This window comes from Phaethon aethereus, assembly GCF_964289735.1.
Source record: "Phaethon aethereus genome assembly, chromosome: 6".
NCBI lineage: Eukaryota > Metazoa > Chordata > Aves > Phaethontiformes > Phaethontidae > Phaethon > Phaethon aethereus.
The window spans coordinates 14,480,469-14,504,922 of record NC_138580.1 but is presented as its reverse complement, the minus strand read 5'-3'; the positions used below and the strand labels follow the sequence as shown (position 1 = coordinate 14,504,922).

At 42.8% G+C, this 24,454-nt stretch overlaps 1 protein-coding gene across 1 annotated transcript in view; it reads left to right on the top strand.

The window, feature by feature from the left end:
- Positions 1-15,613, top strand: part of EPB41L5 (erythrocyte membrane protein band 4.1 like 5) — a gene marked incomplete at its 3' end in the record, with an annotated part of 55,419 nt that extends 39,806 nt beyond the window's left edge. Inside the window, exons 16-25 of the mRNA XM_082001745.1 lie at positions 3,917-4,083; positions 4,906-5,000; positions 10,211-10,339; positions 10,924-10,985; positions 11,636-11,746; positions 12,309-12,402; positions 13,326-13,403; positions 14,199-14,240; positions 14,641-14,771; positions 15,556-15,613. Coding sequence (XP_081857871.1) covers positions 3,917-4,083; positions 4,906-5,000; positions 10,211-10,339; positions 10,924-10,985; positions 11,636-11,746; positions 12,309-12,402; positions 13,326-13,403; positions 14,199-14,240; positions 14,641-14,771; positions 15,556-15,613 — 967 coding nt within the window. The remainder of the gene's footprint in view (positions 1-3,916; positions 4,084-4,905; positions 5,001-10,210; positions 10,340-10,923; positions 10,986-11,635; positions 11,747-12,308; positions 12,403-13,325; positions 13,404-14,198; positions 14,241-14,640; positions 14,772-15,555) is intronic.
- Between the last annotated feature and the right edge of the window lie 8,841 nt (positions 15,614-24,454).

Below are 24,454 nucleotides of genomic sequence, written 5' to 3'. Positions count from 1 at the left end.
ATACATCCTGAGGGTTGATTTTGCTCTGTGCTGGGCTTATTTTAGTGCAACTTCATTGACTTAGGGAGATCTATTATGCTGGTTTCCACGAGGGTAGGTGACAGCTCTCATTAGCAGATTGAGAAATTGTACCACACTACTACCAACAGCACCTAGCTGCATTTTTACAGGCATGGGTCATGTGTGCTAGGAATAGCATTGAGGAAACACATGGATGTCTTTTTAAACAGTATGATGGTGATAGGTCTTTGCTTACTATCCTCAAAGGTTCTACAGCCAGCACGTTTTCCTACGGGTCTTTCCTTTCCTTACCTTCCTGTCGTCGTTGACTTGGCATATATTACGCTCTGTCAGTACTTGGAATTGTCTTCCAACAAATGGGAGACAGCAGAGGTCTTGGAATCTGGGACTCTGCTTGTTTAGAAACTGAATGCGCATGAACAGTCTCCATTTGTAGCATCATACATCCCCAGGATTTTTTTTGTTTTCCTCACTTTAAAAGGAAAGGCAAGGGTGTGGGGTTTTTTTTAATATTTTGCATTTTTGTTTAGGAAAAAAAAATCTGAAACGGCGACAGGCTTAAATTTACTACTCTTCTTACCTTCAGGTACAACATTGAAAGCCCCAAAATGAAGGAAATAATACAATAGTATGAAATTCTTTGTTTATCTTGCAGAGTCAGTGTGAGAAAATATTCTGTGTCACTACCAGTTTGAAAAAATAAATTAGCTTGCGTGGTGCTCCATACTCTTTCAAATTAGATGACTTGTAAAAGAATTATCTCTTTTGCAGCAGACTCAGGTAGTTACTGTATTTTGCAGATTGTAGTTCATAAACTAGAATGAAGTATTGTTTTGCTTTTCAACTATGAAATAAAAAAAAAAAACATACCTTTTATAACTGACAGCTTTCTCAGTCACATTATACATTGTATGCTGTATGGTACGTACTAATATCGATATATTTGTCAGGCAAAAAGAAGAAATAATGTAGTAGGTGGCTGTCTTAACTGTGGGAGTTCCCTGAGCACATAAAAACTTCTGTGTGATTTATTATCGGGTTAACAAACCTTTCCATACACTAAAACCTTTGATTATTCCTATCTTCATAATTATTTCCATGGCTTGCACTCCTGGTATCATTTATCAGCTTTTCCCTCAGAATATTTCTTAAAGTACGCTGATAGAAATTGATTCTGAAGACATAAAGTCTGGCACTTACTACTATGCAAAGTTCAAATATCCCTTTGTGTGTGGGTAAACACAGGAACGTGGAAAGCTAATGCCCGTTTCATTCTTGAGTACGGCACACTGACTGTGGTAGAAGTCTTACTTTTCCTGGGAAGCCTTTTATTATTTCCCTTATGATTGGTGTGACAGTTTATCAGTGCTTTGTAAGAGAAGTCAGAAATTCTGTGCGGTGATAAAAATAGTACTTGTGCCTTTTACTTAGTAGTCTGACCGTCTGTGAAGCCTGCATGGTGGACTTCCTCCTGATGCTTTGATGAGGGTGAAGAATCTGGGTGGCCTCAAGCAGTGTAATGCTCTTTGGGGGACTCGTTTTTTGTGCCTGTAAATTCCAGTGGCTGAGGGTCTCCCTAATACGACTTTCCTCTTGTGACTGCCTATCTCAGGGTGGCTGAGTATGTGTTTCAGTGGGTCTGAAGACAAAATGAGGTCAGTTCCTACTTGAATTTTGGCTTAGAAGGCTTCTCTTGAGTCTGCCTAAAATCCATTTAGTTTCCCTGAGGCCCTGCTGTGATGCAGGGCTGAAGCTGCAGGGACTCACCCCAGTTGTCCTTGCTACCTCAGCCAGTCCTCCATCCTGTGGCACAAATGGCAATAACGTTTTCTACAAACTTTCATCACCTTAATGTAAGTAGTATGCTGCCTTTGGAGCAGCGCTAGACATTGAGTGTGCCATTTGAATATGCCACCAGCTTTCACAACTGCTCTTATCTCTAGCGGGTGCGTTTTTGAATCAACTCTCTTGTCTGTCTAGTAAATGTTACTGCACTTGACATGGGGGTGGAAGCTAGTGTAATTATTCTTGTAATTTTCTAATGAAGATAAATTTTATTTTTCACTCATTTTCTCTCCGCTGTGCTGCAACGCTAAGAAAAGCATTAGAAGATTACAAAGAAGTGTTACTGGTGCTCTACATCACCTCTCTTGCGTGGAGTTCATAGGAGCTTATACCTAGTTCCTTCAACATGTCATGACATAGGCGCCTTTCTGTGCTGCAGACAAAATCTGAACTTCCTGTACTTGTTGTCATATTAAACATTTGGGAGGCTACTTACAGAAAACTGTCAGAAAATAAGAAGAAAAGTGTTGGCTTCATGTGATTTTGCCCGTAATTGGAAGAGCGTCTATTCCTGCCTATTACTTCTAATAATTGAAATTATCTGTATCCACCATTTCCCCCTCTGCAAGACTGTCTGCTGCTTGCCGTTCCCTTTCGTGGCGCACACAGAGGCTGTACAGTAGCTTGAAAAATTTCCTGTTATTTGCTTTGCTAGCACCTTCTTATACCACTGCTTAAGAGAATCAAGCAAGTGACCTCAGTTTGCCTCACAGCAATTAATTGTCTTAAGATGATTCGTACATTATTAGCACTAAAACAGCGATATCCTGTAATCTGTTTCAGAGGTATATATTTAACACTGTGTCGTGGATTAGACTCATTGCAAGGATTCTTTCGGGTGCTTGAGCGGGAGGGAGGAGTTTTTTCCTGGAGCCTCTAGTGACAACACGGGACTGCTCCCAAATTCCAGGGGCCGGGGAGAGGCAAGGGGCATTAACCTGGCAGCGATAAGGGAGCAGCTTGTCTGAACTGTCAGGTAGGAATTGTCTCTGTGTGTAAGGGTAAGTTCTGTTGTGCTGGATACTTGCTTGGTATCATTGTTCTCCTATTTGGGACAGGACTTTCAAAAGTGATAGATTTTCCTTCTTAAACCAGTATTGCAACCAAACCGTAAGTGTGATTGTTGATTGAAATGGGTGACAGGCGAATTGCAGTTGTGCGCGCAGGTTATCGGATTAACCAGCGTGTTCTGCAGCGGCTGTTGTGTCTGTGTTGTTTCAGTTTGCTGTTAGAGTGGCTTTAGCTGTTCCTGAACTTTGAAGAGGTGGATGAGATTCACAACAGTTTGCACAACATAAGCATCACAACACAACTTTTGTTTTTGTAATTTTGTTTTCTGTCTTTGTTGTAAATACAGATGGTAGGACAAAATAAAAAGGAGACGTTTCCATTAGAAAGCAAAGGAGGTGAAACAAATGATCCTAACAGGGTACAGAGTACATGCTGTGGTTCGCTTAAAATATTGTGACTGCTAAGGTTTCATTCATGTCTCTGCCCAAGTTAAGAAAACTGAAAATAGTTACAGGTATGCCTAACCGTAACAGCGTCAATGCAGACCTATGCAGTGCACCCTTCTGCCCTCTGTTCTGCTTACAGGTGTTGGATGAAGGGGCTGTACAAGTAGCCTTTTGTGAACAGTATCAACTTCCCTCCCCCCAACTTTTCTTCCTCTCATGTAAAAATCCTAAAATGTACCTTGAGCTTGTTAGAAAAACTTCGATGTTTGTTCCAAAGTGTGTTTAACGGATAAAAATTTCCCTCCTCCTCCCTTTACTTTTTCCTCTGCTATGTGATGAAGCAGCAGGTGATGTGGACCTGTTCAGTTATGAAGTCAGTTCTTCTACAGGCATGAGATATTCCACCCCCCGTTTTTTTAAAACTCACTGAAAGCCAATGTCTATTAGTTACCCGAAACAGTTTTACGGAATGTGTCTGGTCACCAGAAGATAGCTTAAAAAAAGACATTGCATGTGTTAAAGGTTTTTTCTTGTTACAGAAAGAGCGGTAACATGGTTCTACAATATTTCTGCCCATCTTTCTGCCTCTGCAGCGTACCTCTTGTTGATTTGCTAGACAGCACGGAGTTGCCAGAAACTTGTGTAGATGATGCCGTAGGCCGTCCAGTTGTTGGCTTGGCAACAGGAGATTCAGAAGAGGCTGTTAGTTGCTTTCATCCTGGCACAAAGGAAACTGCTGCCGAAAAAGCAGACTCTGATCGTAAGCAAACTTACAGAATTTTCCCTATTACCATGACGTTTGGGGTCAAAGTTAACTGATTAGGTTGTTAGGAGGTTGTTTCCTTACAAAAATCCAGATGTGTTTTAGAGAGCTCCCTTAGATTACATGCATAATTGGAGTTTTACCCACCACTGGAATGCAGCCCCCTCAAGTATACGAATTAGTGCATTTAGGAGTTCAGCATAAATCCTCCACCAAAATGTTAACAAATCATTTTCAAGGAGAGCCTATTTCACAATCAGTCTTCTGTCAGTGAAGTTTCTAATATTGCTGTTGGCATATCTACTGAATGGTCCTTAACTGCTTTCAAGAGCTGCCTTTTTTTGATTTTACTGTATTACAGTAATTTGCCACAAATTTTTCAAGAACTATATAAGACATTGTCATGACTTTAAGTCATGCAGTTTGGGAACACAAAGTTGGTCAGCTCTCCCTGTTTCAGCTGGAAGCAGCTTACTTCCAAGGACAAAGGTACAACGGAAAAGTCACAGTTTTTTGTGGGATCTGACTTCAGGCACAAATACAGTGAAGTGCAACTATCTGAGCAATTAACTCCTGCAGCTTGCTCACTCACTGTGAGGATGGATAGGTAAATGAACTTGCAGGAGTGCAGAGTGTTGTGATTAGGTACATACAGTCTGTAGGCGTGAAAGTTGCATTGAAGGCTGAGCAAGCAGCTTCCCCCCCATCCCTGTGCTTTTTTCCACAGCTATAGAATTCGTGTTCAGGATTAATGCAAGTTACAAGTCAAATAACTCCATCACGACATTGGCAAGATGATAGCTTTTCTTTCTTTTTCAGCATTTGAAGACACATTCCTAAAACTGAAGCAGCTGGAGACAGAGTGCAGCAGCCCTGTGCCAACGGAGCGTCCCAACGTAAACATAAACGTACAGGTACTTGGGCTTCATTCCTCCTGACAGAGTTGCTGAGTGTTGTTCAGATCGTTCTGAAAAGATTTCCGCTTACTTTGGTCCGTTTGCAAGATTTTTAAGAATATGAGTGAGTAATATTGAGGGACAGTAAAGGAAATACGAATGCTTTGTTATATATAAACATCTGTGCGACAGGGCAGTGAGAGAAAGACGGGAGGCGGAGGTGCGTGTGCACGTATGCAGCCTGCAGCCTGGTGAAATTGTCTAAAAGCAATGGAAGTAAAAGGCATAAACGCTTGAAATGTTACTGGATTGGCTTTATCTGTAGGTTACTAACATGGGGCTGTATAGTTCACCCTCTTTTTTGAGAGGTGAACTCAAAAACCCTCGTGTTTTTCAGCTGCCTTTGGTAACCCTCCCAGAGTGGTGTTTTGATGGGGTTTTTGAGACAAGTTTGCTGGCAATCCATCCCTCCTGTTAAGTAACCAGTTTTTATCTGCCCTCTGAAGTAGGTGTTAGTGCTGTGTGTATTTACATGGAGAGGACTGATGTGGTTTGATTTAGTGCTCTCGTAAATCCTTTTGAGCAAGTCAGGCTGCATCTCCACGGGTAGCTGAGCCAAAGTATGAGTGTCAGCGCCCTGAACAGGGCCAGGGTTCTCTTCTCCTTGGCTCCTCTGCTCTTCTTTCCCTGGCTTCCCTCTCTCTTCTGTTACCTCCAGGAATCATTGTATGTTTTGGTGAACCAACGTAGCCTACAAAATGACAAAAAAATGTTGATTTGCCTTTTTTATTTTGAACTTTTTGTTAAGGTTTGTTTGTTTGTTTGTTTTGTAGAATCATAGAATAGTTTGGGTTGGAAGAGACCTTTAAAGGTCATCTAATCCAACCCACTGCAATGAGCAGGGACATCTTCACCTAGACCAGGTTGCTCAGAGCTCCATCCAATCTGATCCTGGATGTTTCCAGGGATGAAGCATCTGCCACCTCTCTGGGCAACCTGTTTCACCACTGTTTGTGTTTTTTGTTTTTTAAGTTGTTACATAGTGACTTAAATAAGTTTATGGAAGGGTCAAAGAAATGCCGGAGCCATAGTGAAAATAAGTAGTGTTGCTAGAAGGGATGGAGGGGACAGGATCCTGCTGTACAACAGCAGTGAACTTTCATGAAGTCACCGGTTATCAGACAACTGCACCCATGCAGGATGTTCCTATTTTTAATGAGATTTAACAAATGTGGAATTTAGATTTCTCCCCCGGTTTGCCTATAAATAAATCATACATTCAGAAAGGGGAAAAAAAAAAAAAAAAAAGGAAAACTTACTGCTTCCCTTGTGTTAAAGGTTTAGGTGCTTGATTGCATTTTGAACAAGCAGGGAATAAAACACCTGGCAGTGTTATCTCTCTTTGTACTACCCGCCCTTGCAGGGAGGGCCGAGGATTTATCTAACTTTCGGTGAAGCAGCTATGATTTTTCTTGCTCCCTCAATAGTAAAATAAACCAGGTGCCAAGAGAAGTGTTCAGCAGTACGTCTTTGAGCTAAGCCCATTCCTGAGCATTTATGCCCCCCGCCCCATGTGAGAGAAGGATGCCGCTTTGGTGTGCGTGGTGCTGCGGGCTGTTTTGCCCATGTCCCTTTTAAGGTCTGTAGTGAGGGATGCCTTGTGCACCCCTCTGCTTGGTGAGTGCGTTGCAAAGATTGCCAAGTCTCTAAGAAGATTAGTCAGTAGCCTATAGGCCCTGCTATGCCAAAACACTGCTGCTGCATAAACTAAAGCAAATGAACACAGCTTATTTAAGAGTATTTTCATCTGTTGAGCTCTGTTTTAGTTCAGAGAGGGGAAAAAACCATTTAATTGGTTAAACGGAGGTAACGGAGCAAAAGCGTCTTAGTGGTTTTCAAGTTGTGACTGATACAGAATCATAGAATCATTTAGGTTGGAAGAGACCTTTAAGATCATCAAGTCCAACCGTTAACCTAGCACTGCCAAGTCCACCGCTAAACCATGTCCCTAAGCACCACATCTACACAGCTTTTAAATACCTCCAGGGATGGTGACTCAACCACTCCCCTGGGCAGCCTGTTCCAGTGCTTGACAACCCTTTCGGTGAAGAAAGTTTTCTTAATATCCAAATTAAACTCCCTGGGTGCAACTTGAGGCCATTTCCTCTCATCTTATCATCACTTGTTACTTGAGAGAAGAGACCAACACCCACCTCACTACACCCTCCTTTCAGGTAGTTGTGGAGAGCGATGAGGTCTCCCCTCAGCCTCCTCTTCTCCAGGCTAAACAGCCTCAGTTCCCTCGGCCGCTCTTCACAAGACTTGTGCTCCAGACCCCTCACCAGCTCTGTCACCCTTCTCTGGACACGCTCCAGCCCCTCAATGTCTGTCTTGTAGTGATGGGCCCAAAACTGAACACAGTTTTCAAGGTGCAGCCTCACCAGTGCTGAGTACAGGGGCACAATCACTTCCCTACTCCTGCTGGCCACACTATTCCTGATACAGGCCAGGATGCTGTTGGCCTTTTTGGCCACCTGGGCACACTGCTGGCTCAACTGGGTGTCAGCCAACACCCCCCTGAACTTCCTAAGTGACACTGTCAAATGGCAGTGAGCTGCTCACTTCAGCTTTATTAATTAAAGTTCTTTAACTGTTTTCCATCAGGGGTCACAAGTGGCCAGCCAGCATCATCTTTACGTAATTCTGTACCTGTAGTCAATCAATCTTGATTGATTTCTTTGGTAGGGAAATACTTATCTAACTATTGGTGTTCTTTTAGAGAAAAAGAGAAATCTTTCTAGAATGAGAACTGGGAAGGGGAGGATGAATGGCTTCATTCTTCACTGCTGCTCCCTGCCAAAATCTGTTGGGATGGAAGAATGTGACTTTGTCCTTCCCGAGCTTTCACTAGCGCAGTGACCAGATCTGACAAAAGAGAGCAAATAGCTCTTAAATACACCGATGCTCCGCTTTCATCAGCTTCTGCAGTGAAATGAACAATAAAAAGTTCACCCTGTTTGCCTGTGTTCGAAGTCTGCTCCAGAGTCAGAAGCGCAAGGATGCAAGGGTTTTCTTTTTCTAAATTCATTGTGATCTGTAAACATTTGGATGTTGTTCCAAAATGTGCCTGTATTAGACTCCATCTCTCTGCACAAAGTGATTTTCAGTGGCACCAGGAACGCTGCTTAAAAGCCCAAAGGATTTGGATGGCATGCCCTGCTGCTGCCTTTAATCTTTCCTTCCCTTTTTACATTGCTGCCTAGCTCCGCATTTTGATTGAAGAATAAAGGACAAAATATAGTTTGGCTAGTGTACATAGGTACAACAAAAATTTGTAACGAGCTAGAATGTTGACAAACCACAGCAGCTTTCCTGTTTTATGTGAACAACTAAATGTCTTGTGAATTAGACGTCTTGAGGCATTATCAGGTGCCAGATACTTTCCCCTCTAGCTACATGCTCTTTCCATTAAAAAAAAAAACAACCCACAGTAAAACACTACTGCTTTTTGCAAGCACAAAACAGAAATGGTTGAGAAAAATGTATCTTTAATATTGACAGAAATATTTCCTTGGTGGTATAGAACTTATACTTGATTAATTAAAATATTTCTTAATAGTACTAAACTTTTCAATAGTTGGGAATCTAGTTGCTAATGGACTAGAGTGGCCTAATTAAACTGGTTGTTCAGGTGGAAGAAGCTGAGAGGAAATTAAACCACAAAATGATGCATAAAGTACCAGTGTACCTCTGTGCTCTGTTAAAATAATCAAATGTCTTCTATCACTGGTACTGGAAAACTGCAGTAGAAATTCTGTGCAAGCACTGTTATACAGCATCCAGTTCAGTGAGGTCGTGTAAGGATTTAAGGATTATCACAGTTGGGTACTGCAACTGTACAAATAATAATAATTATTCAGTTTTAATTGTCCCAGCTTTTGGCAATTCCAGCAGCTTCTCTAAAACAAAACAAAAGACAAACTTAGATGTTTAATAATTAATTGCTTTGTTAGTCTTCATGAATTATGTGAATGTGCATCTCTTAATATCTGCTAGTAGTAGTAACACTGGTAACATTGGTAACACTGGTTGTTCCTCATACATTTTTATCTTGACAGTGATCCTTGAAGACTTTGCAAATGTCTGCGATCGGTGCTGACTGGGGTCAAAATTTTTAAATGGGTTCTCCTTTAGATAGTCTTATAAGATCCTATTTGTATACCCTGAAAGGTGATCTAGAGGGAGACAAGAAGAGGAAATGCTTTTCCCTCTAAAGACCAAATACCTAGAAGTTCTCACTAGCCTTTCCAGTGAACGAAAAAAGCTGAAAGTGGATGGAGAGCTGTGCAGGGGACAGGTATTCACCTCGTTTTTACCTTCTCTCCCCTGCGCTCTCTCTATGCGGTGGGCTTCGTTCCTTCTGGGCACGCTGCCGTTCCAGCAAGTAGGAGCGTGGCAGGATTGCGCCTGCTGCAGGATTGCAGCGCTGGCCTCCAGGGAAGCGCCTGCCTTAGCCAGCGGCGGTGGCATATGGCGAGGGAAGCAGGACTCTGTCTCCCCCTCCTGAGTCATACCCCGAGAAGAAAGGTCACAAGGTTTAGTTTCCACTCAGTTAATTAACTTCTGTCACTAATCAAATAGCAATTAGTAGATTGAATGCTTAATTAACAATTTATAATTAAGAAATGCAGTTTACGTAATGAAATATACTGTAGTGAAAGGTATCTCATTTTTAACTGTTTTCATTATGTATCTGGCTGCCAGTTTGCTCTGATAGTCAGTGATGGGAGAGGCAGTTAATAGCACATTAAGCTGTTGTTCTAATTTCTAAGTGTATTTTAAGGTAAAAATATTCCCAAGTTGCATTTGAGAGTAAATTATCAACTTACACCTAGGCTATACTGGTATGTTATAATATGATGGCTGCTATATTGATCCCCTTTCAGTAAACTGGGCTCCAAATTTAGGGTCCGGTTCTTGCGTGCTGTACTTTTAGCACAGCGCTTTGCATCTCCACTTTTAAGCATTGTGCTTTTTTTACTTTATGTTTTGCTGTGACTTTACAACTGAGTTCCAAAATAAAGGAAAACATTGCTTTTTCATTTCAGTATAAATCTGCTGATTTCCTCTCACTCAGAGCCTTGTTGTTGTTTAGAGATGTTGATAAAATTCAGCCCAGACTTTTCTGTGTGGGAAGTGCTTCTAATAAAGATTTTTTTCATGTCTAGGATGAAGTGGTGAAGTTGACAGATAAATGTCTTAACAATGCAATGGAGAGCCCAATCGCAGCGGCAGCATGGCTTCCAGCAGATATCAAAAGCAATATCCTGAAGGCCCAGGCAGAAGCAGGGCACAAGGTAAATGCTCAACTAATAAAGACTGTGACGTTCTCAAATGTTTTGTTTCTCTTCAGTTGCCTGGTGTTGGAGAAGGTGCATTGCCAGGTAAGGGTGCTCCAAGAGCCAAAGTCCAAGGTGGGTAGAGTAAGAGAGCCTTCCAGCCTTTCTTCACAGTAATAGTGGTCCAGGACTGGAACGGTTGCCCAAGGAGGAATCTCCATCCTTGATGATACTCAACACGTAACTGGACAAGGCCCTGAACAAGCTCTTGTTTGAGTGGTTATTAAGCCAGATAACCTCCAAAGGTTGCCTTCTAACCAAGAAATTATTCTGTGACTAAGACTATGCTTCTAGCATGTTCTAGTAAATTCTGTAGCAAATAATGGTATTTTATTTGGCTATGTTGGTGATTTATTTTTATTTCTGCACTGAAGTTTTCACATAGAATTGATGAGCAGTAGTTGAGCAGTCCCTGAGTAGTAGATGAGCAGCACACTTTCGTGCTGGGAGGGAGGTGCTCAACTCTTCTGTGAATCTCAGAACTGCCACAAGATGGAAACAGGTATCAGAGATTTATATCCTTGTTCATTTTTTCCTCTCAGGTTGTAAGAGAAGACAGCCTGACAGGTGTCAAGAATTCCAATATTGAGGATGCTGCTGCCAGGTACTGAATAGATTGGGAAGAAACACGTGATCTAGTTACCCAAGTACAGCACTGAGAACCTGCAGTTCAGGTTCTGCGGTGGCAGAACCTTTCAGTGGCTCAGTGATCATTGCATTTTACCTTGCGTAGTATAGCTTAACCTGGTGAGTGGGAAGCTTTGGAAAACCAGCAAGCACTACAGTTGCTAAGATTTTTTTTATATGTAAGGTAAGCCAGCTGCTCTTTATTTTCCCATACTTTAAATTGATAAATGTTGTTCCAACAGCAGCTTCAATCACTTACAGTTATTTCTGACCCGTGAACAACTTCAGTGTGGGGAAAGGGGATGGATCTGTTTACTGTAGCTGTCTTCTAGGGGAGAAAAAAATTGTCTACAAAAACCTGACACTGACAGCTGATTTCCCGAGAATTACTGAATCTGAAGTGACTGCTTGTTCTGGTGGGATTTCAGGCATTGAAAAAGTTAAAGGGTTACAACATGTAATCTCTTGACCATTTGTGAAGATGATCATGTGTCAGACCTCAAAGAGCACATGGGATATGGAATAAAATGTACATCTAGGGCTCTCAGAAATATGCTGTAACAAGTGACTCATGAAGAGCTTTCCATGGAAGGTTGTATCCGTTTGTTTTGTTTTGTTTTGTGCCAGAAATATTCTCCCGTCAGGCAAAACACAGAGCAGTCCCCCAGCAACCAGTCCAGTATTTCAAGGCCCGAGAGAGCTTCTGAAAGCAATCCCTGCCTCAAACATCTTTGTTCCGTAAGTGATTCAGGAGAAACATGTTTATGGGGGAAGGGAACCACGTAGAGATTATCATGAACAGGTCTGAAAAGAGGAGGAACAGTTGCTGAGCAGTTAGGCTACATCTCACTAAGCAGGTTTACCGATGCATCTTTAATTACTGTTGCAAGAGTTAATCATGCCTCAGGGGTGAGTATCCTAGCAAGCAGTAAGTGAATCTCTCTCATCTTCTGAAACAACTGAAATACCTGACATCCTGCTGCCCCTGGCTCTAAAGAGGAAGATAAGAGGGTGGCAGGGAAGGCTTCAGGCAAGTTGGGAACAAGGGCTGAAGGAACTCCTTTGAGATAGAAGACGTTGATACTGTTGGGTCTATACACATCTGTAGCTGAAGCTATGAAAGAGAGCAGTAATCTGCGGAGGTAGTGGGAAGGCGTTTAGTTCAACACACTTGCAAACATCAGTCTTTTGTCTGCCTCACATGGAACTGGTGTCAAGTTTTTGGGTTGAGCTATCAGGGAAGCAGCACTGTTTCATGCTATCCAGGCAGTGTAATGATGGGAATGTTTTCTCCTTTCAGTAACGTGTTAAATGAGGACAACGCTGCCTCTAACCATGAGGACCAGCTGCTTCCAGCTAATCTGGCTCCAGCTGAGGAGGCTGCTGTTTCAAAGGTATCGCCACCTGCCAGCCTGGAAGGTTTCTGTGTGTCACGTTCTGAGCTACTGATGACTCCAGGCAAGCGCAGCAGACCTTGCTGCATGCTTCTCATAACTCAGTGAACGTTGGTGAATGCCAAAGAGTGCCTTCTGGAGCAGACAGGCACACTGCACAGATATCTCCAAAGGCCATTTCTGTGTCCTTTCAGGTTCTTTGCCTGATGTTTCTAAACTGATTGTTTTCCTCACACTGGTGGGGAGCCCCTTATATCCCAGTGGTTGGATGCTCCAAGAAAGAGACTGCAGGGATGAAATTCTGACATAGGCAGTTCCTATTAATAACAGCAGAGGGAAAAATTTGAATTGAAATGTTTAATTTTTGCGTTCTGGTTACCTTAAGGATAAGGTAATTTTTAACTGGACTCCATGAAATGTACCTAGCAATTCAAGGGTCAACTTTCCTTTGTCTCTCTCCAAAAGAAAAGAGGACTCCAACATTGGACTCTGCTGTTATTTCAGCAGACTGAGGGATTATTCTGGATTACTAAAGCAACATGCCCTTTAGCTGTTCTCCTTCTAAACCAGTAATATGTAGTTGATCCCACCAAATAATTATCAATTTTGTCTTCTGAGTTCAAATACTCAGCTCACGGACCTCGCTGACCTTGTCGAATGGCACAGTACCCCATCTTCGCGTAGGAGGATGGGACAGTTTCAGAGCTTATGTGGCAACAGCATCGTTTCCAGTACATTGATGAGAATAAGTTAAATGAAAAGGCTGTTAAGAATGATCATATGGAAAGATTTGAGAAAACAGACCTGATAAACAGTGGTGTTTGTTAAGGCCACTGGTCTATAACTTGGGAAGCCACTAGAGTATTCAACAGGTCTATCTGGTTACTACTGAGAATTCAATTCAAAACTGATTTATTCCATAGAGCACTCCAGATGACCAGGACGTTTCCTTAACATCATTGACAGAGAATCTAATTGACTTTACAGAAGCCACACCTCGGGTAAATGTATTTCAAAACCAAACTTCTTCCTTCAGACATACAGTGGTTTGTACTCATAAACCCTCCTCCGGCTTTAGTATCTGTCCACCATGCTGGGATCTGCTGCAGTAGAGTGAAGTGATGATTGACCTGGATCACTGCATATATGCCCCACTACTTGTAGGGTGGCTGGCTTAGGGTCGTGGACCCTACAACTTTGTAATGGACATGAAGGAACTTGAGGAGTTAACTTGTAGCTGTGCTGCAAAAGCCTGTGACGTCTTTTAGTACACCTGCTTCTCAGGCTTTTGTGTATATATAATACCTCAGAAATTATACGAAATGTGTATATAGATATAAAATAAATACTTGAAAAATAAATTTTTAATACAAATCAACCCTTTTATATGGATAAAAAAAAAAAAATCTCTTCTCTGTGCCAGCAAAAAAGGAGTTACATTGCATGCACCAAAAAAGGGGGGAAGGAGTAGGACCTTTAAACTGTTCACAGAAGTATGCTCTTGGTTAATTTTGTCCACAAAGCAGAAAAAAATAATAGGTTCAGTTGCCTTTTGGAAGGGAGCACTACGCTGAAACTGCCACCAGTGAGTTTCTGTGAGTGGGTATTGGCTGTATGCTGTGTGGGGGCCGTTTACCCTTTGGTATGAAGTCACATCATCTGTAGCTAATCACTGGCATAGTTCAAAGACTAGCTATGGACAAATATCTGAGATTGTTTTGGGAGGCAATACTGTTTTGAGAATGTTCTCAGCTACTTCCAACTTTTTCTAATGAGCATTTGTTTGCTTTTTGTAGGTGTCTTCCCAGCCCACAATAACACCGAGGTGGATAGTGCCAGTGAGTTATTTGACCATTCCTTAGCAACAAAAAAAGAAAAAAAAACCAAACCCACGCTTTTGTCACGATTATAAAACAGGAGCTCAAGTAAAATATAGTAGATTATAATAATTTGAAAGCCCATAAAATAATGTACCAGACCAAAACTAAAGCAAACTAATTCAGCTGGAGTAAATCGAATAACGTACATATCCTGTTAATATTTAAACTTCATTTCTGCTGCGTTACATTGTGGGTAAATGCCATAAAGTTTCTTTAAGAACTTGCATTTAGCGAAGCCCACCCTGGAACTTGATGAATCTTAGTTTTTACTGTTGTAAATAAACCATATTGAAAAATTAGCTTATCTTGTCCTGGCAGATTTTTATTTCAGTTTCCTGTTTCGTTCTCCCCAATGCAGACTCGACTGATTTCCAATGGGCCTTTGGGAAATGATGTTGCCTTAGCTACGAAAGTGAAAGGCAGCACGGAGACTCTGTTGCCGTCAGCTGGATTGCCACCATCCCAGCAGACATCTGAAGTTCTTGCAGGGTAAGGTCTCCTCCAGACTCGCTTCAGAAGCCTCTATAGGGTGGAAGGGAAGTATATGCTCTTACTACTTCCACTGAAATAGTTATAGTGGTCTTTTAGACACAGTGCCTTCTTCTGCTGTGCTTATATAGTTCTGTCTCACTTTATAGCATTTGAAATCTTATAAATAAACAGAGCAGCTGATGTGTGTATATTTTATATAACATTGTTTGAAGTAAAGGAACAAAGCATACAAATTTTACGGAGTTGGAGGTAAACCTGTTGTCATTGTAAGTGCTATAAAATCAATTAATTCTTTTTAATTATCACTTCAGTTTCTTTCCTTCTCTGCTAACACTTTTTAGTACTGGACTAGAACTATGGGACAGATTAACTTTCTGAGAAATCTCTTTCTACTGTTTAAATACCTGTTAGAGGACACTGGGCTGGGGGAAATGTCCCGCAGTTATTTCCAAACTGTAAGGAAGTCAGAGAACAGAATCCATAGAAACATTTCCCCTTTCTTATTCCATTCTGCTGTGCCGGTGAGGCAGAATGATGGCAGTGATGATCAGGTCTTTCAGTGGACCTCTTACGATGCGCATCGCAATGATGCTACCACTGCACTGGGTGAAATTGATTCAGTGTGTTCTTCTGCGGGTTATCCATTGGCCTCATTAAATTAGGAGGGGAACAGCTATTAATGCTGTTTGGAACAATACTCGTCTTTTTCTTTTTTTAATCCATCATGGCAGGTCTTTTTGGAGTAGCATATTTTACAGGTCCTCTTTTTTTTTCCTTTTAGCCCAGTCACTGAGGATGCTACAATAAGAACGAAATGTTTACTCACCACTGAACTCTAGAAGGAGTTTCCGCACTTCCCACCCTGTAAAAACTCAAATCTTCTAACATGTCTCCAAGGGATCCTTCTGACAGACTTGCTTGGGATCAAACTCTTGCTGAATGGGACTCAAACAGCTGGCTGGTTTGCTAGGATCCAGGAAGAGACTTCTACATTTATTGCAATCTAACTGGAATTACGGCCTAAACTGGGATATAAAACCACACACGCATTGGATCTTCTCCCTCAGGAGAAGTGAAATACCACACTGGAGCTAGTTCTGAACGTGAGGATCAGAATCTAGTTGTGTTCCACTCACACTAGGTCTAGTCTTACTTACCCTGCGCTGCCTCTCAAGTGGTAATGGAAGGTGTTCACTGTGGCGTTAGCTAGGTAGTGTTGGAGCGCGGCATCTCTCACCTCTGTAGAGCAGTATTGGAAAGATGAGGAGAACTTGTAGGGCCACCTTGTGGCCTTACTGTGTACGGTGGGTCACAGTAGTGATGACTCGTACAGCCAAGGGCTTTTTCTTCTGTGTGATTATTCCCTCTGTCTTTCCTTTGTTTTACCAACACGTGCTCTCCTTTTGGGCCTTAAACCCCTTAATAATCCTTGCACCTCTTGTTACAGTACCTGGAAAGAATGAAAATCTAATCCCTCAGTGACCAGCTACGTTGACTGGATTTGAGCTGCTTGTTGCAACCAGGAAGATTAACCAGCCAAACAGCTTATAGCATTAGCAGACTACAGCAGAGGTCCCACGTTTTGACACTGATTACTTCATTTCCTATATGACTCAAATACATGCATTTTATGCTAGAGATAAGTATGTTTTAAATGCTGAAGCAGTGAAGGTGTGAGTACAGCTTACTTCAGGAACTGCTTCTTGGTTAGTTTTGTTGTTATAGAGGGTTAGGAAGGAAAAGAATTTTCTTGTTTCTGTTCATACTGTTTCTGGGTGTTGTTTCCAGATGCTGTGCTTCGGGAGTACTTACCAGGTATGTTAGTGGAATGAGAGTACACTAGATCAGTTCTTAACACCACCTCAAATCCTGTTCCAAGTATCACCTAATAGTTCTATGTGGAATAGAAAGAATAAGGTGAAAACAGGAAAAAAAGATGAAAAATTCCTGTAAGCAGTTCACTTTGTAGAAAGAAGGTAGGAGCATTTGCAAGATCACACTCCACACTGCTGGTGAAGGCCTTTCGGTGCTCAGGTGAAGCACAGTTACAGTATGTACAGTCTGAAGAGATCATTTGAGTCCTGGGCAGCAGGTTGCTTGCGCGGACATGTAGAGGTGAGCATATGGACCCTGGGGATACAGCCTGTGAAAAAGGTCGGTGCAGAGTCAGAGGGAGGAGACATGCAGAAGCCAGAATTCAATGATGAATTCTGCGTCTCCTCACAGGGAAGCGCAGATGAAACAACGGGGATCTTTCTTAGGAGGAGGTTTGTAGATATGACAGCGGGTGGAGGATGTTTTCTGCATAGTGCTGCTGTTTATAAATATTTGTATACATGTGGTTCTTAGAAACAATTTTAAATGTGAAAGTTGGTTCTGAAACCCCTATGCACAACTTCATTTCTGCACACCGGCTGCCTGCACGTCTCTCAGTGTAGACAAAGATTTGGACCAAACCCCTGTGGGTCATACAGGTACAGCTGGCGCCTGGCTAGGCCGCTGTGTTCAGACCTGGGTGTTCTTAGTGCTGCTCTTGGTTGCAAGATGCTGAATGCATGTGTTAAGGAAGAAGTGACGTGGCATTTACATGGCCCACTGCCACTCCTCAAAACCCCCGAGGCCTTAATAGGGAAGCACAGAACTCACGGGGAGCTCTTAGGACTGACGCGCCGGAGTGACTCTCTGCAGACAATGATTTGCAACCGTTGCCTCAAGCACCAGGAGTAAAAATTGGCAGGCGCTGCAGAGGCCCCTCCAGCCAGCGCCTAAAGCGCGGCGCGGGCAGGCTCCCCGCGCGGCCAGCCGGAGCGGGGTTGCTGGTCTGGCCGGGGTGGAGTGTTTCTGCTCGCCAGCCCTTCAACTCTGTTGTCGTTACTTCCAGTTGTGTATCTGAACGTGCTGTGGTTTGGCATCATTGTTTTGCTTTAAAACTATAGGTATGGCGTTGTATCGTGACTGGCTAGCAGGTAACGTAGCGTTACCCATCACCTGCATTTTATCAAACACAAATAGGTATAGTAGTTCCTACAGTTAGTGTTAGAAAGTATTAATTAATGCCCGTGTGACACTGAGAAAAAGGGGGTTTCTTACCATTGCTATACTATTGATTGATTGGCTATAGGGTCCAATCATTCGCTAAAAGTTTTATCAGGGTTTTTTTTGTATTTATTTAAAGAGATTTATAACTAAAACTTTTGTGTGAATCTGGTGTTGGGACCCCCAACCACTTAAAAGCTTTAAGAGCTGACAGGAATGAATAAATGGATGTTCTGTTGCAGTCATTTGGAAAAAGCCAGCTCCCTGGTTTTAAAAAAAAAAAAAAAATTCAATTTTTTTTTTCTTAATGATGTTATCCCGTACTGACTTACTGCCTGTCCCAGCCTCTCCTCAGCAGCTGGCTTTCTACCCGTTTGCTGTGTGTGCATCTAATGCTGATCAGAGATGGAAGCTTTTTAACTCTACAATTAAAAAATAATAAACTAAAAACATAAGTGATTGGATCTCAAAGCAAAAGTGACTTTACTCCAGTCATACTCCCTAAGTGATCGGAGTAAAAGATTTTATAGAACTCTTAACGTTTATAATAACAAAAAGCCCCAGCCCATATCTCAAACTGATTAATTTCCAGGAGATGCTGGATCTTGGAGCTGCACTTCAGCCTCACCCGGTGAGCCCGACAGGAAGGGAACACAGCGTCTGCATGTGCCGGGCAGTGAATGGTCTTACAACGTTTTGAAATAGGTGTTAAAATGTGGGAGTTCAGGCCCTCCTTGGCTTGAATTAAGGGAATCTCTTCTCTACTGCAGTGGTAATGGTGTTTAATATTGGGTAAGTCATGTGACATAAAATAACTGCTTACCTGGTAGTCAGTCATGGTTAGTGAATTGGCTTGAATGTATTCGATTTTTAAACTTAAATTCCATGTATACTTTGTCAAAGACAGACAGCAGTGTAGAAGCTATGGACAATTTTTTGGAGACAACTTTGGCAGAAAATTTGCAGGACCAGAAGAGGAGCTGGGGTGAACAGTCTGGTTACATTTGGGTTTCTTTCTACACACTGTTTTCAGCCCTTGCCTGTTACTCCTTTGCCTGCACCCACTCCTTCTCGTTTCTTGAAGCAAAGATATACTGTTAAGATCAGCATGTCCTTCACAGGCAGCACTGGATATATTTCTCATGTTGTGAACATACTCTGGTACAACCCAAATCTTCTACAGATTAAGTGTTAGCAGCTCTGTTTCACAGCCAGGTAGCATTTAAAGCTCTTCCTGGGCACATAGATTGTTTGTTAGTCTGGAAGGTTGTAGTAAAATTAGATAGCTGTTACACACGGTAACGTCACAGCTTTCAAACGCAGCTGGACAATCATACCTTTTATACCAAAAAGTAAAATTAATCCACACTAATGGCCTTTCAGTGATGCAGGTGTAATCCGTGTGTCTTCAGCGTTGGTGTCAGCACGATAGGCGTAAGAACGGGGCTCTTCCCACCACGCCGAAAAGGATGTAGAGCTGCCGTGATTTCCAGCAGTGCTGCACCGTCTTGCACGGTGCTCAGGAGGGAGGTCCAAGCCATCGGTGCAGCTCAGCGGAAGCCGGGAGCCGTCAGTCAGTGTCACGTCTGGTTGCGTGCACCTGCTGGGAACAAGGAGTGGGTGCCCACCCTGCGGTGACGTCGGACCCCACACCGCAGGGAGCCGCGAGGTTCTCCTACAAAATTCGCCTCCTTTTTACTGTTTAGCTTGAGCATTCTGCTTCATAAACACACACACACCCAACCTGTACTGGACACTTATTTTTGAAGTATGTAAGAATATCTTTTTAGCTAGATTGTTTTTTGTTAAAGGCACACTAACTACTGTATTTTTACCTTTTGTATGTAAAGCTTGGCAATAGCTCTCAATGTATAATTTATTTGTTGTTTTTTTATAAAACAAAGCGGCACCCTTTTGCTTCTGTTTCACAACAGTAGTGGTGTATGAACTGTTTTAGGTACTGCACTGAGATCTGTATGGAAACTGTACATGGGAACAAGAAACTGTGATTTGTGGTCCACTCAACCCGGTCTCAAAATGTTCATACTGTAGTTTTGTCTTAAATATACCACATCAGCGTAGAAGTCTCGCAGAGTCATCTTTAAGCACCGCCGCGTTACGGCAGTAGAAGGTGGGTGGGTCACCGGGACATGGGCGGCGAGCTGCGCGGTGGGGGCCGGCGGGCTGCCGCTCCCCTGAAATCAAAGCCAAAGGTGTGAGGCAGACACGTGCCTGGCGCCGAGTGCTCGCCCCTCACTTGGAGGAGCTCCTGTGGCAGTACGTTAACTCTTGGCAGGGCTGTATTTCTGTGTCTGTGCGCTAAGGTCGCTTGGCACCTTCTAATTTAAGAGAAGGGTACCTGGATTGGAGACAGGTTTGTAAACTTATTTGGGATGTCAGAACTGCAGGCTGTGTTAGAAACTTAATTTGTTGTCATTCAAAGCGTTCCTTAAGATGGCATCTAAACTTGTGGATGGATGCTAACGTATTAAATGCCACCTTTCCAAAAGAGCTGAGATTGTTCAGGAGAGCTGTCAGGTGTTCGGTGGTTTTGAAAATCAAAGTGCCGAGCTGCGTGCCCAGAAAGGAAGTTTTGAACTGCCGAGTGTAATTCCGTGACATGCAGACAAGGCGCGTGCCGGTTAGCTGAGCAATCTTGCTTTTGTTTCCAGTAAGGGATTGTTTTCTGTTTTGAAGTACAGTGGTGGTAGTGATTGTTTAAAGGAAACTGTTTGTTTGCAAAACATGACTTTGGTGAAATGCTCAAGAAGGCAGCAAAGGGCAACCAAGCCATTTGATCATCTTCATTTCTCAACAATTAATAAACTTGGGAAAGTATCAAAAGGAAGTGAAATAAATAATTCCATCCTAATGACTAAGAAAGTCATTTCCCTTGTGGCCTAATTTGTTGTGTAGGTCAAACTATGATCCCACTGATAAGCTAACGAATTGTTCTTCAAATCCATTTATAACTCAAAACAATGAAACACATTTGGTTTAGGTTTTTTATTATTATTTTAAAAAACACTCTTTAAATGTCCACATTTTAAAAGAAAATCCCTCTGCTCTTTATGCATTTTAATGTTCAGAAACCGAGTGGTAATTCAAGATGGTTTGTTGAGACAGGCTGATCGATTTATCTTTCTGATATCTTTCAGATACGATTTATGATACAACAGTGCATCATGTCTCAGATGAGATTACAAAAGAACACTGCATCCCTTTGCTTTTATTCTATGGATTTGAATTAGACTGTGGGCATATCAAATACATCAAGCTTCCCTTTTTTTGGAGGTATTTTAAAACGGCTAGCTTCAGCGGCAGCCCCTTAAGTCTGTGCCGCGCCAGAAATGGTTTAGTTTGGTTTGTTTCTAAGTAGTTGCCGTTAGCTGGAGTAATTCCATCCATTATTTCATGCAGGCCACCACCGAGCTTTCAGATGGCAGCAGCTTTTAGTCACTCACTTGGGCCCAGGATGAATTCTCATTAACTGCTGCAGCTATGGAGAAATGTTGTAAGAACACCCAGAAAGGCTCTTCTCTTCCCCTGTGAAAAGGTGACTGTGCTGGATAAAAACGTACCAGGAAAAAGGGAGCGGAGCCACCTGAGGTGCTCTGAGAACCCCGCTAAGTGTAGTTGATAGCACTGCTTGAGTTTTGAAGGGGAAGAACGCCCTGGAAATGATCACTGGTATGAGCAAGGATTGTGTGTCTGGGTCTTGGCTACTGTTTGCCGGTTTTTGGGAGAGAACCTGAAGCAGAGGCCACACGTGCCCAGGAGGGATGGAGGTGCCGGCAGGGGAGCACTTGGGCCACTGAGCGCCTGTGGGACGCAGTCACTTTACATCTCAAACCCCATCCCTTCCAGCTTCAGCTCACCCTTGTGTTTCAAAGACCTGGGAGTGGGCCAGCAAGGGGAGAAACAGCCTCCGGTGGCCTCAGCGAGTCTGGTGTAGCAGAGTCCCACTTTCAGGATTGGTGTTCCCTTCTCTTCCATAGCATCATCAGGGCTGAATGCTGCAGCTCAGCCTCCTGCAAGCGAGCCCTGAGCCCACCTCTCTCCAGCCACAGCCCCTCCCTGAGCCCCTGCGCACCTTGTGTCCTGTACAGGTGTTGGGGAAGAGCGGGGCCCCCACAGCATCCAGCTGGTTTGAGAGGCTTAGGATTTCTTAGGTGAAGCAGCCGGTGCTGTGCCAAAGGTGCTGGTGCAGCCACCTGACTTGGCACGCCAGCAGAGGCAAGGGGAGGTAACGGGGGAGACGGGCACGTTCCGCAAGCTGCTTTTTTCTCCCTGTGCCAAGCCTTTGCCTTTGGGCTGGCTCGTGTCCTGCCTGCATTGGCTCTAAGTAAATGTTAAACCCTTCGTGAGGCTGCCAAAGAGAACAGAGTTTGGGGGGGAGGAAGAAAGGAATGGCAGAGGCTGGATGGCATTTTCCTGGGGCTCTTGCACATCCCCAGGACACCTGTACCTGTCAAGAGTCCTTCGCGTGGCTTGGAAAATCACTGGCTTATTGTTGCCCTTCCCAGCTAGATTTCCTTCCCTCGTCACTCCTAGATAAAAGCCTATATGTCGCCGCAGCTCTCTCTGGATAATGCCAAAAGAGACATGTCAGCCAGCAAAAGAAAAACATGCTGCTGATTTAAGCTTGCAGTGCCCTGCATGTGCTCAGCCCGAGTGCTGTACTGAAGCCCTTTCCGAACATACCTCCTCTAACTGGGCAATTCCCTGTTCTTGGGGGAGGGATTCAAAGCCTGGGCAGCCCTCGAGGCTGGCTGAAGTGCCATGAGATGACTGGGGCTTGCAAGAGCACGTTCCTCGTTCAGAAAGGTAAGTTCTTTGTTCACTTTGAAAATGTAAATACATATTTTAAATTCATGAAAGCTCAGAAAATGAGCACACACTGATAGAAAATGCAGCAGGCTTTATTCATATGGCAGCATACAATCCCCTTTGTTTCCAAACAAAGGTCATGGAAAGTCCAAATAACTCTTAAGTAGCCTTTTGCGAACTCATCTATAATTTTCCTATTCAATTCATGTGACATCTCTTCATTGTGAAGAGATGACAAAAGTGTCTGTAAATACTCTCACTTAAAATTCATTATTCCTATGAAATTCTTGAAAAGTGATTCCAGTAATTTCAAACACCAGCATCTCTTCTTACAGAAGGCTGAAGTTCAGTCAGAAGGCCGGTATCTTAGTAACTTCTATGGACAGAAACGCTTGAAATGCTGGACAGGATTATCTTTCAAAGAAAAGCACTTTTTCTTTCAACAAAGAAAAACAAACCATACATTAACTCAGGATTTATGAGTATAGAAGGGAAATGTGTAACAAATGTGTAACATGTTGACAAAACAGAGAGAGATGGAGTTGGAAAAGCAGAAATCCCTTTGTTGCGAAAATCTGAGTTACCAGTCAGAACAGCTTATGTTTTGTGCCACTCCTGTCAAGCCTTCCTCGATTTTTTTTTTCTTCTTTCCCCAATAGAAAGTCAAAACCTTTTGATCTTCTGCTCAGTCATTGCACCTACCTTTCTCTGGGCAACTACTTTGTTCTTCCAGGTGTAATGCACTTCCTCTGGTCTAATGCTGCATGTGATTTTCCAGGGCAACTTGTGGTTTCATTTCCTCAGGGTTAGATGCAATCCTTGAGCATCTTCTAGATTTCACTTGCTAATTTGTCTGTTGGGTTTCTTCTTTGTTATAGGCCTCCTCATGTTGCAAATACATCATGCAAAGAACATTCTTTCGAGGAAACAAAATCTTAAAAATCTTAGAAAATGTTGCCATTAAGATTCATCAAATCCCTCAAATGTGATTGTAATGTGCACAAAACCTGGATTTAAACACTGTTTTATAGGTGCATATTTATTTCTTATGCCAGTGCAAAATGAGCAAGTGCTGCACCTGAAATGGCAGTTACAGAGCCAGCAGGGGTTACTTGTAGTTCTGATTTTCAAGGCAGCATCAGCCACTGCAATTTGAAAGGCCGTTAACTGACCAGAAGAAAAAGGAACAAAAAGAGCAGCATCCCAATAAGTCCTCTCAGAAATGGCAATTTGCATGTAAGTTGTGACTTAAATATTATGTCACGTTTTGTTCACATTGTAAAAAATCTGTTCAGAGCAAGTATGAGAAGGTTTAGGGGTTTTTTTCCCAGTGTGCTGATAGGCAACTGAAGGCAGTTGCAAGCAGTTGGTTTACCACCTACTGGCACGTTGATGGGAATTTATTCTTTCGCTTTGCAATCAAGGCAATCATAAGCTATCAAACTCCATTTGCCAGAATGAGATCTCAGGGAAGCCAGACAAAGGTTTACCCCCAATGAGCAGCAGCACGTTGGTATCACTGCTAACTTCATCCACTGCGGTCGCGTGCTGACAGTCGGTTCCCTCCTCTTCTCCCACATTCTGAGCAGCAGCAACAGTCTCTTTTTCTGAAGAGACAAACAGACGGAGAGGCTTGTCCGTTGACAAAATGCCTGTTGCTCTGTTTGGATCTAGTTCTGCCTCTGAAGTGGTTTGAAACGCGCAAAAGCCCCCTGGCTCCAGAGGCAAGCTGAAGGTTTTCATTTCAATTGCACTGCCTTCCTCGTTGCTGAATGCTCGGTATGCAGGCTGTTGACGGAAGTAGTTGCAAAAGC